This window comes from Anolis sagrei, chromosome 10, assembly GCF_037176765.1.
Source record: "Anolis sagrei isolate rAnoSag1 chromosome 10, rAnoSag1.mat, whole genome shotgun sequence".
Lineage (NCBI taxonomy): Eukaryota > Metazoa > Chordata > Lepidosauria > Squamata > Dactyloidae > Anolis > Anolis sagrei.
Genome location: NC_090030.1, coordinates 3,261,809 through 3,278,666, shown reverse-complemented (window position 1 = coordinate 3,278,666; position 16,858 = coordinate 3,261,809). Strand labels below are relative to the sequence as shown.

At 38.7% G+C, this 16,858-nt stretch overlaps 1 protein-coding gene across 1 annotated transcript; it reads left to right on the top strand.

Annotated features, from left to right (window-relative positions):
* The first annotated feature begins 2,524 nt into the window (after positions 1-2,524).
* Positions 2,525-16,175, top strand: NKAP (NFKB activating protein). Its single transcript, XM_067471506.1, has 9 exons — positions 2,525-2,757; positions 6,293-6,373; positions 7,022-7,098; positions 8,126-8,182; positions 10,201-10,249; positions 10,851-10,966; positions 11,182-11,257; positions 13,093-13,242; positions 15,037-16,175. The coding sequence occupies exons 1-9, from the start codon at positions 2,588-2,590 to the stop codon at positions 15,209-15,211; spliced, it is 951 nt and encodes a 316-aa protein (XP_067327607.1). The 5' UTR covers positions 2,525-2,587; the 3' UTR covers positions 15,212-16,175.
* The last annotated feature ends 683 nt before the right edge of the window (positions 16,176-16,858 follow it).

The following is a 16,858-nucleotide window of genomic DNA, read 5'->3' as shown; positions in this document are numbered from 1 at the left end:
CAGCCGGTAATTGAGGGTGGCTGTCCACACTCTCGCCCCCACTCTCACGAGGCCTGTCTCTAGTCGCAGGGTGGCGTTTGAGACACATCTGGGGATCTGCATCGCTCATCTTAGGAATTTTGATTGTACCTGCGCCAGAGGGGCATAGTTTGAGAAGGGACCGAGTTGGGCTCCATACATCATTTGTGCTATTGGTTTTGCCTCAAAGAGCTTAAGTGCTGCTGGTATGTATGTATGTATTATTATTATTATTAAACTTTATTTGTACCCTGCTAGCATCTCCCGAAGGACTCGATGCGGCTTACAAAGGCCAAGGCCTCAAACAACAACAACAGACAATAACAATACAATGCAAGCAAATTAAAAACATAAGCAATAACAACAACAAAACATTACACTATTACACAATAAAACCAGGGTCGGGCCAATGAAGGGTACAGGTTAAAAAAGTGCTGGGTGTAAGAGGTGATATGTTGGGATTCTGGGCAAGTGCAATGTGCAGAGAGTCTTAAGCTCTAATAGTGCTTCTGGGACGTAGTGCTGGAGGTTATCCTATTCAGGAAAGGCACATCGGAATAGCCAGGTCTTCAAGTTCTTCCTAAAGACTACCAACGTGGGTGCTAGTCTAATGTCTTTGGGGAGGGTGTTCCAAAGTGGCCTCCTCCTGTTTTGAGAAACTTTAGGATAGCATATGAGCTCTTTTGCACTGCGTCTGCTACGTAATCCACATGTACTTTCTTGTTTCCAGTGCAGTGATAGAATACTCCCAGGTATTTAAAGCTTGAGACCTGTTCAATATTGTGTCCGTCTAGTCTCCAGGTATGATGCTTGGGTCGTTTCGCAAACACCATAATTTGTTTTTTTATTATTATTAAGATGAAGCTGTTCTTCATTACAATATTTTGTTAGGGCTCTCAAGGCTCTTTTCAGGCCTACTTGAGTTCTGGATAGTATCAATGCATCGCCTGCATAGAGCAGGGTAGATACGTGTCTTCCTGCCAGTTTTGGAGGGACGTAGCTGCATTGAATGAATTACTTTTTGCCTTCTTTAGAAGATGAGATTTAGCAAGTTAGTTTACTCCAAGACTTTTCTGTCAAGAATGTATTTCTTTTTATTTAATAAATATCTTGAAACTAAACATTGTCTCTGCAATCCTTCTGCCTTCCTAAAGGTTAAGAGGCTCTTCCTGCTCATCACACGTAAGTTTCTGCTGGCTATGGAATTTACTCCTGGTACTCTGCTATATTTTGGTGGCATTGCCCTAACTGAGGGTTATTTTGGAGCCTAACAGCTCAGATTCCCCAACCATAACAATACAATAACAATAATACAGAATTCCTAATAATACAGTAATAATACTACAATAGTAATAACGCAGAAGTACTAATAATACATTAATAACACTGCAATAGCAATAATACAGAACAACTAATAATACAGTAATAATACAGTAATAGCAATAATACAGAAGAAATAATAATATAGTAATAATAATATAGTAATAATGCAGTAATAGTGATAATACAGAAGAAATAATAATACAATAACTACAATAGCAGTAACACTACAATAGTAATAATACAGAAGTACTAATAATACAGTAATAGCAATAATACAGAAGTACTAATAATACAATATTAACACTACAATAATAATACAGAAGTACTAATAATACAGTAATAACAGTACAATAGCAAAAATACAGAAGCAACAATAATGCAATAATAGCAAAATATAGAAGTAATAATAATACAGTAATAACACTACAATAGCAGCAATACAGAAGTAATAGCAATAATACAGTATATATTAGAATCATAGAATCATAGAATCAAAGAGTTGGAAGAGACCTCATGGGCCATCCAGTCCAACCCTATTCTGCCAAGAAGCAGGAATATTGCATTCAAATCGCAATATATAATAATATAGAAGTAATAATAATATAGTAATAATGCAGTAATAGCAGTAATACAGAAGTAATAATAACACAGTAATAATAAAGTAATAGCAATAATACAGAAGTAATAATAACACAGTAATACTACAATAGCAACAATACAGAAATAATAGCAATGATACAGAAGTACTAATAATACAGTAATTACAATAATGATAAAACAGAAGTAATAATAATACAGTAGTATTTATTTTTATTTGTCGTGTCAGGGCAACCAGTACATTATATTACATTTCTAACAAGAACAAAGCAAACAAACAGACAAAATACAGAATACAAAATTTGTGAGTTTGGTAGTTGATTAAATGTCCATTGACCAGTATCTGTCCAAGTAATACAGTAGTAATAATACAGAAGTATTAATAACACAGGCATAACACTACAATAATAGTACATAATTATTATTATTATTAATAATAATAATAGAACAACAACAATAACGCAGTGAGTCCAAATCTTGTTCATTGTTCCTTCTCTGTGCTACAATAGTTGTGGGTGGTGGCCCTTTAAGACGCTAGCCAGCCACTCCACCGGAAGTGACGTCTCCGTCCTGGTGGGCGGGGCCTCTGTTTGTTTTGGTGGCGTCGAGACCCGGAAGCGAGTGCGGCCTGTGTGTGGGGAGCGTGGCGATGGCGCCGGTGTCCCGCTCGCGGAGCCCTTCCTCGCCGCCGCGCAGCAGCCGAGCCCGGAGGTCGAGGTCGCGGTCCCGGTCGAGGTCCCGGCCGAGGCCTGGCCTCCCTCCGCGGGGCTTGTGGCACGGAGAGGCCGGCAAGGAGCAGGAGGAGGCGCTGCGGCAGAGGCCAGTCCGGGCAGGCCTTCCGGGGGGGATTAGGCCGCATCCTAGAATCAAAGAATCCTAGCATCCTAGAGTGGGAAGAGACCTCCTGGGTTATCATCCAGTCCAACCCCATTCTGCCACGAAGCAGGAATATTGCATTCAAATCACCCCTGACAGATGGTCATACAGCCTCTGTTTAAAAGCTTCCAAAGAAGGAGCCTCCACCACACTCCGGGGCAGAGAGTTCCACTGCTGAACGGCGCTCCCAGTCAGGAAGTTCTTCCTCATGTCCAGATGGAATCTCCTCTCTTGTAGTTTGAAGCCATTGTTCCATTGCGTCCTAGTCTCCAGGGAAGCAGAAAGGAAGCTTGCTCCCTCCTCCTCCCTGTGGCTTCCTCTCACATATTTATACATGGCTATCATCATATCTCCTCTCAGCCTTCTCTTCTTCAGGCTAAACATGCCCAGCTCTTTAAGCCGCTCCTCACAGGGCTTGTTCTCCAGACCCTATATAGGTGCTCAGTAAAAATTTTCATAGAATCATAGAATCCTAGAATCAAAGAGTTGGAAGAGACATCATGGGCCTTCATCCAGTCCAACCCCATTCTGCCAAGAAGCAGGAATATTGCATTCAAATCACCCCTGACAGATGGCCATCCAGCCTCTGTTTAAAAGCTTCCAAAGAAGGAGCCTCCACCACACTCCCTCTGGGGCAGAGAGTTCCACTGCTGAACGGCTCTCCCAGTCAGGAAGTTCTTCCTCATGTTCAGATGGAATCTCCTTTCTTGCAGTTTGAAGCCATTGTTCCATTGCGTCCTAGTCTCCAAGGAAGCAGAAAACAAGCTTGCTCCCTCCTCCTCCCTGTGGCTTCCTCTCACATATTTGTACATGGCTATCATATCTCCTCTCAGCCTTCTCTTCTTCAGGCTAAACATGCCCAGCTCCTTAAGCCGCTCCTCATAGGGCTTGTTCTCCAGACCCTTGATCTGCTCCCTCCTCCCTGTGGCTTCCTCTCACATATTTATACATGGCTATCATATCTCCTCTCAGCCTTCTCTTCTTCAGGCTAAACATGCCCAGCTCCTTAAGCCGCTCCTCATAGGGCTTGTTCTCCAGACCCTTGATCTGCTCCCTCCTCCCTGAGGCTTCCTCTCATATATTTAAACATGGCCCTCATCATATCTCCTCTCAACCTTCTCTTCTTCAGGCTAAACATGCCCAGCTCCTTAAGCCGCTCCTCATAGGGCTTGTTCTCCAGACCTTTTATCATTTTAGTCGCTCTCCTCTGGACACATTTCTGCTTGTCAATATCTCTCTTGAATTGTGGTGCCCAGACTCAGTCCTGTCAGACTCAGGCCCCTTCTACACTACCTATAATCCAGATTATCAAAGTGGATCATCCACAGGATCTGCCTGGAACCGGGGCCCCTTCTATGCTGCCATATGCCATCCAGATTATCTGGTGTGAACTGGGTTATCTGGCAGTGCAGATATCAAGGCAAAAAAAAAATCCCACAATATCCGCTTTGTACTGGGTTATCCGAGTCCACATTGCCATACCATCCAGCTCAATGTGGATTACATTGTGCTGTGTGGAAGGGGCCTCAGATAACCCAGTTCAAAGCAGATCATCTCGATTGTTTTCTAAGATCTACAGAGACACTCGCTGGAACGCCCCAGCAAGTGAGAGTCCAAAAGTGGCAGGCTCAAACCCAGAACCTCAACCAATGGCTGATATTTACTTTTATTTATTTGTTTGTTTATTTATATACCGCTTTTCTCAGCCCTCAGGCGACTCAAAGCGGTGAACAACATCCATACAAAACATCATGAGACAAGCTTTTTAAAAAACCTTCATTTATAAAAAAAAAAAGTCTCAGTCATTAAATGTCAGAAATGTGGGTAATTCTGCCATTTTGGCAGTTCTCCAAACCTTTGCTGACTTTTATCAGATTTAATTATTATTAGTATTATAGTGGGGTTTTTTTGGGGGTTTTTTGGTCGTGTCAGAAGCAACTTGAGAAACTGCAAGTCGCTTCTGGTGTGAGAGAATTGGCCGTCTGCAAGGACGTTGACCAGGGGACGCCCAGATGATTTGATGTTTTTATCATCCTTGTGGGAGGCTTCTCTCATGTCCCCGCATAAGGAGCTGGAGCTGATAGAGGGAGCTCACCCGCCTTTCCCCGGATTCGAACCTGTGACCTGTCTGTCTTCAGTCCTGCCAGCACAAGGGTTTAACCCACTGCGCCACCGGGGGCTCCGGTGTATTATATTATTATAGTGTAAAGTAGTAATAATAATAATAATAATACATTTTATTTATGGCCCATCTCTCCTGATAAGTTGAGGCAGGATACAACAAAGTCAAAAACATGTGAACATAAAATATATGCAATAAATGACATCAATAAAAACATGAAAGTATATTTTATAAAACCATTGTTGTTGTTGTTCATTCGTTCAGTCGTCTCCGACTCTTCGTGACCTCATGGACCAGCCCACACCAGAGCTCTCTGTCGGCCGTTACCACCCCCAGCTCCCTCAAGGTCAGCCCAGTCACTTCAAGGATGCCATCCATCCATCTTGCCCTTGGTCGGCCCCTTTTCCTTTTGCCTTCCACTTTCCCCAGCATAATTGTCTTCTCTAGGCTTACCTTTCTCCTCATGATGTGGCCAAAGGACTTCCACTTTGTCTCTAGTATCTTTCCCTCCAGTGAGCTTTAGTCGGGCTTTCTTTCCTGGAGGATGGACTGGTTGGATCTTCTCGCAGTCCAAGGCACTCTCAGAACTTTCCTCCAACACCACAGCTCAAAAGCATCGATCTTCCTTCGCTCAGCCTTCCCTAAGGTCCAGCTCTCACATCCGTAGGTGACTACTATGGGGAATACCATGGCTTTGACTAGGCAATGGATCTTGGTTGCCAGTCTGATGTCTCTACTCTTCACTATTTTATCGAGACTGGACATTGCTCTCCTCCCAAGAAGTAAGCGTCTTCTGATTTCCTGGCCACAGTCTGCATCTGCAGTAATCTTTGCACCTAGAAATACAAAGTCTGTCACGGCCTCCACGGTTTCTCCCTCTATTTTCCAGTTGTCAATCATTCTTGTTGCCATAATCTTGGTTTTTTTTTTTTTAAAAAAAAACCATATTCCTTTCAAAATCAAGTCAGCAACATCCTTTTGTTGACGTGTTTCAAGTCACCAAATTGGACTAATCCCTGAAGTGTAGAATATAACTTTCCACAATGAGCCCTTGAGCCCTACATTTTGCATAATAAAGTAACCCAAATATTATTAATATTATTAATCATACCTGTACAAAACATTTAAAATGAGGGCTGGAAAAAAATAACTCTTTGCCCTCAATGATCCCAGTCTACAACTTCCATCATCCCCTCCCAGCAGGATAAAAAGTTATGGAACTGAAGGGTTTCCCTCTTTTAAAGGCTCCCCATCCCAAATTAAACAACTGCTGTTTGTTGCTCATCTCTGTTCCCTGTATTGAATGTTTATGCAGGGAAATCGTGTTCTGAATTTTCATTATTTTTTCTCTTGCAGGCGATTAAATGAAAGGGAACGGATAGGTGAATTGGGAGCGCCTGAAGTTTGGGGACTGTCGCCAAAAGTTCCTGAACCAGAGTAAATAATTTTAGTTTTAACTTTGTTTTTGCTTCCTTTTGCCAATCTCTTTGCTGCGATATAGAATATATATTCTCTGCTTCCTTATCCTGTATCTGCTTCTCTGGATTCTTTATCCGATTCTCCATCCTAAATATGGAGGAAGTTGGTTTCCAAAGAGTGCAAATTACACTATATACACAATTTTTGTTCCTGGGCTATAAATGTCCTTTATCTCATTGGGTCTATCATAAAAACATGGGAAAAGTGTATTAAACCGCACAAACTTTGTTTTTGTGGGATATCCTACAGCGCATTTTTCTATAGTTTTTCAATAAATATTTCAATGAGTCTCAATCAATTCAACACAGCAAAGTTTCTGGAGTAGAATAACTACTTTCAAAGTATATCCTGCACAATTGAAGAGGAAATGATACTTTCAAACCAGGAACAAAAAAAATTTCAGATGTTATTACATAGTGTTATTAGACGTGGACAAGGTTGCGCACCTGTTTTGGCCAACTATGAGACTTTAGACCCTGGAATTTGTGTTATGCTAAGCATAAACATATCTTTGATTTTGGCCACTTGAAAAAGTTTCCCAAACGTATACTACATGTGTTGTATTCTCAGAACATTAAGACTGTTTGTGTTCTGCCTTTGCTGTAGTTCTGATGAACATACCCCTGCGGAAGATGAAGATGGGACTTCGAAGAAGAGTAGCTCCTCGGATTCCAGCTCCGAAGGTATTCTGACTCGATCCGTTGTTTGGGATTTATATTGGTAGTATTTCCACAGAACTGAATTGTCTCAGTATCAGGTACAGACTTCCTTAGTTCAGGAAAATAAGATTATTTGCAGTAGTTTTTGAGATCATAACCTTTTGGAAAGTCACCTGTAACCTTTTAGGGAAACCAGAATCTCCATAGCCTTTTGGAAGCGTGACCTTTTGGAGATTAATTGGCATTCACTACCATTTGGAAAAGCATAACCGTTTTGTAAAGTATGATCTTCCTGAGAAGAGCTAAAAACTCATTTGAGTGAATATAAACTTTAGTGGTATATATTCACTAGTATTCATGCAATACTTTTGATATGAAATAAATATAAATAAATAGTATTCATGCGAGGCAAATTGGGTTTCTCAGTTGTTAGACTGATATACCTCGTTATCTCTTTGAACTGTCAGGAACACAGATTATGCCAATGCATAAAATATATCGCAGATCTTCAGAAGTGTTATTTCAGTTGCCCAAAAACATCTACTCTCCCATAAAATATATTTGGAATCAATCCCCAGTGGCGCAACAGGTTAAACTGCTGAGCTGCTGAACCTGCTGACCAAAAGGTTGGTGGTTCGAATCCTGGGAGCAGGATGATCTCCTGCTGTTAGCCCCAGCTTCTGCCAACCTAGCAGTTCAAAAACATGCAAATGTGAGTAGATAAATAGGTATCGCTTCTGCAGGAAGTTAACGGCGCTCCATGCAGTCATGCTGGCCACATGATTATTGACTTGTATCTTTTGTATCTTGTTATATTTGTATATTGCTTTTGTGAGCCACCCTGAGTCCCTTTAGGGAGATGGTGGTGGGATACAAATAAAGTTTTATTATTTATATTATATTGCATATTTCTTATAGTAATTCAGTTTATTTGTTTCTGACTTGGGGACATTCCTCCATTTCTTTAGCATCTATAGGCAAATTGTTTTCAAGTGATGACTCCCATCCTTTTGCTCCATGTTAAAACTTGTTCTTTGCCATATCTTTCCAGAGGAGGAGAAGAAGAAAAAGAAAAAGAAGAAGAAAAAGAAGCGAAAAGCTGCTTCACGTATGTGTGAACCTCATGTGTAGGCCTAATGTTCCAAGACCATGGAATGTCCTGCCAGAAGAGATCCAAAGAGCTGAATGGGCTTTCAGAATTTAAAACACAACTGAAGACCAATCTCTTCCAGCAGAGATACCCAGTCCATTTAAACTATGGCTTTTAAAAAACCTTCTGTATTTATTATATTTTAACATTTGTCTTAGGTATTTTAATATGTGGATGTTTTATTATATGTTCTTATGGTTGCATTTTGACTATATTTTAATAATTAGTTTTAGAGATGTATTTAACTGTGTTGTGCTCTGCCTCAAGCCAAAAGGAGAGACGAGTAAATAATAATAATAATAATAATAATAATAATAATAATAATAATAACAACAACAACAACAACAATAACAAAAACAACAATAACAACAACTTGGGAAGTGTCCGCTGTGATCCAGTACAACAGCCAGCAGAGTGATCTTGTTTGCTGTGGACTCATCTTGTTGTGTTTCAAATAATAATAATAATAATAATAATAATAATAATAATAATAATTTATTGTAATATGTAGTTTTATAGATGTAATTAACTATGCCATGCCCCTCCTCAAGCCAAAAGGAGAGGCAGATACTAAATAACAACCGTAATCTATATATATAAAAATGCTCTTTTGTAATGAGTACCTTAAAAACAAAAGAACCAATGAACAAAATCACACCAAATTTGGCACCAAAATGTCTCACAACACAAGGAGTGACCATCACTCAAAAAAATATGATTTTGTCATTTGGAAGTTGTAGTTGCTGGGATTTATAGTTCACCAACAATTCAAGAGCATTCTGAACCCCACCAATGATGGAATTGAACCAAACGTGGCACACAGGACTCCCATGACCACAGAAAATACTAGAAGGGTTTGATGTGCGTTGACCTTGAGTTTTGGAGTTGTAGTTCACCTACAGCTAGAGAGCCCTGTGGACTCAAACAATGATGGATCTGGACCAAACTTGGCATGAATGCTCAAAATGTCCAAATATAAACACAGATTAAGTTGGGGGAAATAGACCTTGATATTTGGGAGTTGTAGTTACTGGGATTTATTGTTCACCTACAATCAAGGAGCATTCCGAACCCCACCAAAAATGAATTGGGCCAAACATCCCACACAAAACCCCCATGACCAACAGAAAATACTGTGTTTTCTGGTGGTCTTTGGTGACCCTTCTGACACCCCTGGTGACCTCCCCCCCCCCCCTATATATTACATATATTAGAAACCAACACTTTCTCATTACTTTATTTTCCAGATCACCAGACTGAGCCACAGCAACGCGTGGCAGGGGACTGCTAGTTTATTATATGTAGTTTTATAGATTTGCTTAGATTTATTTAACTATGCCATATCCCGCCTCAAGCCAAAAGGAGAGGCGGTTATTAAACAACAACAACAGCAACACAATAATAATTTTTTATATGTAGTTTATAGATGTATTTAACTATGCAACATCCTGCCTCAAGCCAAAATGAGAGGCAAGTATTAAATAGCAACAACAACTATAATAACAATAATCAACATCTTTAAAGTTTCTCGCCCAACAACGCACAGTACTCACATCAACACAATCACCATAAACAGCTTGCATTCTCTGATGAATCTCCTTTGGGGTGACACTTTCTGCTGTCAAGAATTCAATGACTGCACGTTGCTTAAGTCGCATTGACCGACTGTCTGCGCAGGGTTCCATACTTCACACTTTAACAACACATCCGTTCAATGCTAAGGCTTCCTTCCAAAATGGAACTGTAGAGGAGAGTCTACTGAACAAGCCAGTACCTGCCTATTACCAGTACTGCCATCTGTTGAGGAGTTACGAAGGTGGAGGCATTACTTTTCATTCAACCCTCGTAGCAGCAGTAGTAGTAATAATAATAATAATTTTTATTATTGTGACTAACCATCTCTGTTGCTCTTGAGTATGTCATGCCTTTCCTCTGCTCAGTTTTTTGTTTTTTTTTTCTGAAACTTCACATTTCAGGTGACGAGGAAAAGAAAAGAGCCAAGAAGAAGAAAAAGAAGCACAGAAAGTGAGAGAGAGATATTTTAATGTTCTTGTCTTTCTGCATTGCCTTATTTATTTATTTATTTTCAACATTTATATGCCAACCTTCTCAACCTGAAGGGGACCCAGAGCGGCTTACAAGATATATATATACATACATACATACATACATACATACAATATATTATATTATTATTAGCATAGTACAATATCAGTATTATATATTACTATATTGTGCTACACCATTATATTGTAATATTATTAGTAATATTACATGTAATATAAAATATATAATTATAATATCATATGCCACTCTTTTCACCCTGAAGGGGACCCAGAGCGGCTTACAAGATATATACATACATACATACATACATACATACATACAATATATTATATTATTAGCATAGTACAATATCACTACTATATATTACTATATTGTGCTATACCATTATATTGTAATATTATTAGTAATATTACATGTAATATAAATTTATAATTATATTATTAGTCGTATTATATTGCATTACATTATAATATTATAAATATTATATGTATATACAATATATTATAATATAATATATTGTATCCCAGGTTTTTATAAATTAGTTCTTATGTCTCACCAGAAAGAAATCTAAGAAGAAAAAGAGCAAGAGGAGCCGGAAGGACTCCAGCGACTCAAGCAGTGAAGATTCCGACAGTGAGACGATCCCGGGGGACGAGCTGTGGATCGAAAGGTCAAGTAAGTGATCATAGGCCTGGCAGAAATCAATTTACATAGCTTGCCTTGGCCGTCTTCTGAAGCTGAGAGAGTGTCACTTGCCCAAGGGCCACCCAATGGGTTTCTGTGGCCAAGCAGGGATTTGAACCCAGTCTCCAGAGCTGTAATCCAGGGCTTAAACCACTATATCACTCTGACCCTCTGTACTTCCCTTCCTGTTTCTTGCCCTCTTGCAGAGAATACAGACGCAGTGGATTTCATTGGTCCAGAAGCTCCTATTACCCACGCTTCCCAGGATGACCGGCCCTTGAAGTAAGTTTCCTGTAGTTTTTTGTAATGCACTTGTAATTGAACATTCTCTCATGTAAACGCCAAACGTGCCACTGCTCTTCCTAGGAACATTGAAATGTACAGAACACCTTCCATCTTTTTTTCCTTGCTGTCTTCTGTATACAAAATCTCTGTACTTTTGGCTTCGTGGCAAGAGTGTGAGATTTTTGTGACCCAAGTAAGAAAGATACACGGAGTGTCTCTGGACTGAGTTAAAAAGATGTAAAATAAAATTCAATTCCTCTCAATTGTCCAGTGTTTTAGCATAAACTGATGCAGACGTGAATAGAAACGGCTCCTGCTTTTGTCTTTGGTTGTGTCCCCTGCACATATTAATATGAATGAATGCATCATAATAATATAAATGTGTGATAAATAATAATAATAATAATAATAGCAGTATAAATGTGTGCTACAACTATATACATAATAATATACAAGTGTGATAAAACTAAATAATATTAACAATATAAATGTGGGATATATATATATAAATAAATAATATAAATGTGAGATAAAACTAAATACATAATAATAATAATAATAATAATAACAACAACAGCAATATAAATGTGTCCTACAACTATATCCATAATAATATACAAGTGCGATAAAACTAAGTAATAATAACAATATAAACGTGGGATATATATATATATAAATAAATAATATAAATGTGAGATAAAACTAAATACATAATAATAACAACAGCAATATAAATGTGCTACAACTATATACATAATAATATACATTTGCGATAAAACTAAATAATAATAACAATAATAACAACAACAATATAAATGTGTGCTACAACTATATACATAATATACATGTGTGATAAAACTAAATAATAACAGTATAAATGTGGGATATATACATATAAATAAATAATATAAATGTGGGATAAAACTAAATACATAATAATAATAATAACAACAACAGCAATATAAATGTGTACTACAACTATATACATAATATACATGTGCAATAAAAGTAAATAATAATATAAATGTGGTATATATATATATATATATGTGAGATAAAACTAAATACATAATAATAATAATAACAACAGCAATATAAATGTGTGCTACAACTATATACATAATAATATACAAGTGTGATAAAACAAAATAATATTAACAATATAAATGTGGGATATATAGATATAAATAAATATAAATGTGAGATAAAACTAAATACATAATAATAATAATAATAATAATAATAATAACAACAACAACAGCAATATAAATGTCTGCTACAACTATATCCATAATAATATACATGTGCGATAAAACTAAATAATAATAACAATATAAATGTGGGATATATACATATAAATAAATAATATAAATGTGGGATAAAACTTAATAATAATAGCAATATAAATGTGGGATGTATATGAATGCATAATAATATAAATGTGGGGTATATATAAATGAAAATAATATAAATGTGTGATAAATCCAAATACCTAATAATAATAATCATAATAATAATAATTTACATGTAGGATATAAATAAATTCATAATAATAAGTAGGAATCCCAGGTAATAATAATAATAATAATGAGGGATATTAATAAATACACAATATACATAAAAATAAATAAAAATGAGGTTTCTAGGTTTATAACTAAACCTTAAAAACGTTGTCTTTTATTTAAACCTAATTAAGCCAACACGTTTTGCAAGTGTGTAGCCTCATGGATTGTTTAGTTCTAAATGGGATGTATTTTGATTCAGAAGACTGCATTTGTCTTGGCTGTTGTTGGTTGACATTGCATATGTCTATATATCCTTATCTCTTGAAGCTACGGCCATGCTCTGCTCCCCGGTGAAGGTGCTGCCATGGCAGAGTATGTCAAAGCAGGGAAACGCATCCCTAGAAGAGGAGAGATTGGCCTCACCAGCGAAGAGATTGCATCGTTTGAGAAGTCCGGCTATGTAATGAGTGGCAGCAGGTAAGCGATTTGTGGGGATTTGCCTTGGTGAAGGAGAAAGAGAGAGGTTTGTGATGCAAACAATGGCAGGTGAATTTGTCCTACTAGTCCTGTTCTGCTGATTGGTTGGGCAATGCTGGGGAGCATTATTTCTTATCACACACACACACAGCGGTCTCTATACAACCACAAAATCGCTGATTAAAAAAAAGCATAATTAAGAGTTACTAATCTCAAGAATAAAATTTGCAACAGTCTCACAAAAAAAACGTATCAGAGTTGTTCAGAAGATACAGAATTTTATAACATCTTGGCATTCCTGGAATTCGTCCATAGATTATCATATTTAGGGCACACAAACAAAGAAGGCTGAAAGGTTTCAACAGAAACCAAGTCACAAGAACAAACCCTTTGGGAACGTTCCGCATTTTTATATCTCCCATCCAAAAGAGCTGAAGATGGCAACACATTACATCAGGGATCCTCAGACTTTTTAAGGGCCAGGTCACAGTCCCTCAAACTGTTGGAGGACCAAATTATAATTTGAAAAAAAAATGAATGAATTCCTATGCACACTGCACGTATCTTATTTGTAGTGCAAAAGACACTTAAAAACAATACAATAATTGAAATGAAGAACAATTTTAACAAATATAAACTTATTAGTATTTTAATGGGAAGTGTGAGCCTGCTTTTGGCTGATGAGACAGGATTGTTGTTGTTGTTGTGTGCTTTCAAGTAGTTTCAGACTTAAGTTGATCCTGAGTGAGGGCCAGGTAAATGACCTTGGAGGGCCGTATTTGGCCCCTGGACCTTAATGAGGACCCCTGCATTACATCTTGCAGTCGCCAAAGCTCTCCTCTGGATGGGGTGAATCAAAACAAGATAAGATAAGCTGCCATAATAACATCCCACTTGCATGGAATTAATGACGTGGTAGGGGAACAAGTTGTCTTTGCTGCAAGAGTCAGATTATGAAAGTCAAGAATCAAGTCTGCTCTTGATTGACCTTCAGTCTTCCACATTGGTAAACATAGGCCAATGGCTTCAGTCTTTTTGAGACTCAAAGAATACCATTCTGAAATAAAATGACCTGATAACAGAGAGGGAATATAGATTTTGAGATCCTCTTGAAAATGTATATGCAGCCAGTATTTTATAGCTCTCATCCATGGTTTCAAGAGTGAGTTGACCCATCTCAATGCATAACAACATCAGGCACACATGGAATTAATGACGTGGTAGGGGAACAAGTTGCTTTTCCTGCAAGAGTCAGATAATGAAACCTGGGACTTGGAATGTGGTATATGAAATTATTTATTGGTTGCAGAAATCCAAGCAGAGGAATAGCCATACAGAATGAAATATTCCTGCTTCTTGGCAGGGGGTTGGACTGGATGGCCCATGAGGTCTCTTCCAACTCTTTGATTCTATGAGTAACAGAGAGCTAGAAGCCCCCTGGTTGCGCAGTGGGTTAAACCGCTGAGCTGCTGAACTTGCTGACCGAAAGGTTGGCGGTTCAAATCCAGGGAGCAGGGTGAGATCCTTCTGTTAGACCAAGCTTCTAGTAACCTAGTAGTTTGAAGACATACTAGTGTGAGTTAATCAATAGATATCGCTCCAGTGGGAAGGTAGCAGGGCGCCATGCAGTCATGCCGGCCACATGACCTTGGAGGCATCTGTGGACAACGCCGGCTCTATGGCTTAGAAATGCAGATGAGCACCAACCCCCAGAGTTGGACACGACTAGACTTAATATCAGGGGAAAACCTGTACCTTTACTTTAACAGAGAACTTGCTTCTCCCTCTCTCCAGGCACCGGCGAATGGAAGCCGTGCGTCTGCGCAAAGAGAACCAGATTTACAGCGCTGACGAGAAACGGGCCCTGGCGTCTTTCAACCAGGAGGAGCGGCGCAAGAGGGAGAACAAGATCCTGGCCAGCTTCCGGGAGATGGTCTACCGGAAAACCAAGGGCAAGGACGAGAAATGAACAGCTTGCTGCTTTGTATCGCCTCTCCATAGTGATTTGCAAATGCGTGTCTCTGCAAGGTTATGGATATCAGACAAACAGCCCTTTCCGGCGTCATTTGCAATGCCTTGGAGGACATTAAGGAACATAAACGTCAAGTCAGAAACTCAGAAAGGATAGCAGTCCTGCAGACTTACGCCGACACGTTGTTAGGAACCTGATCCTGCCGCCTTTCGGTAATCTTGGAAAACAGCATTTTATTTTAATAAATAAATAAAATTCTGTAAACAACAACCAAATCTGAGATTTGATTAAACTTGTTTGTATTTTTATTTAAACCCACAGTATGAAACAAAAAAAACAATTAACTGGACGCAAGAACTAAAAAATGGCGCCAATAGATTGTGCGTCTAAAGCTACACTTGCAAATGAGACCAAAACATCCTTCGCAAGAGGATGCCGCCTCATGCTGATTACTTCCCAAAATAGATGTAAAAATTTCGGTTGTTTTAAATTGTTTCTTTATTTTAATGCCACAAAAACAACTTTAAACCATTGTAAGTAAGACAGATTTTGTTTCTTAATTTTTAAAATATTGTATATTGAAGGATATGGAAGAATGTGACCCCATCTTACCAACAGAGAGAGAAGAGCTTGAAGAACGTCCTATTGTGTTTGGTTTCGTAAATAGAATTTCTGTGGCTGGAAGGCAACCAGCATTTGGGTCGGAAACAGGAGGGTTTCTAACCTGTTGTTTACTCAAAGTCAGCCATATTTTAGGCAAGACCTTGGACCATTGTGTAGTAGACCCGCAGCACAAAAAGCTTACGAAGATGCCACAGGAAATGCCCCTTCTTCCCATGGCAGGATGTGTATATATATAAATGGAGTGGGTTTTGTCTGGTACATCTTAAGTACCGCCTCTATGCATAGGTCTAAATATTTGTATTATTTCTGAGAGCGTTTAAATAAATTGCTGATTCCATGTACGCCTGAATATTATTATTCTGTTATTTTGGTACCAATCTTTAAGTTTACCAATTGATTTATGGGAAATTCATCCTCTGGAATATACACATGCATGCAATAAGCAGTACGTCATGTCTATGGCAGATGTATTATGGTTGAAGGCAAAATATCATTGACTCTTTATGCATATTTTGGGCTTATTTCTCCATAGCAGCAATGGATAACTGTAGCCGTATACATGACCGAACTACAGTTCCCATCAGCTGTTGTAGTAGAGTCTGTTGGCAATGCTGCAACTGGTAGTAGGAGTGGTAGAGGAGAGAAACGAGGCGCCCAGGTGTTAGATGAAGGAAGACAATTCGGGAGATACTTAAGTCACCCACTGATGAAGAATCCTTTGAAGGTTTCTCCGAGAGTAAAATGAGTGAGGAGGAGGAGGAAGGAGATACAGATGGGAATAGAGGCATTAAAAGGGTTACTCAAGAGCAGGAGTCAGACGAGGGGCGCCAGAGATAGAAGATCCGGGACATACTTACTGCTCCCACAGAGGAAGAGGATTTCATGGGTTTTTCTGGAAATGATGGGTCTGGGAGTAACTGGGGATGAAGAGGAACCACTGGATTGGACCAAGGTTCAGGAGATTTGGGATGTGTGTACGCAACCAATGTCCAGTGACACTTTTGAGGGTTTTCTGGTGGC

Excerpts from the sequence above, each read along its gene's own strand:
- NKAP (XM_067471506.1), top strand. The coding sequence starts at position 2,588 with ATGGCGCCGGTGTCCCGCTCGCGGAGCCCTTCCTCGCCGCCGCGCAGC. Across the intron at positions 2,758-6,292 it reads GAGGAGGCGCTGCGGCAGAG|GCGATTAAATGAAAGGGAAC; the intron begins GCCAGTCCGGGC and ends TTTCTCTTGCAG. Across the intron at positions 13,243-15,036 it reads TATGTAATGAGTGGCAGCAG|GCACCGGCGAATGGAAGCCG; the intron begins GTAAGCGATTTG and ends CCCTCTCTCCAG.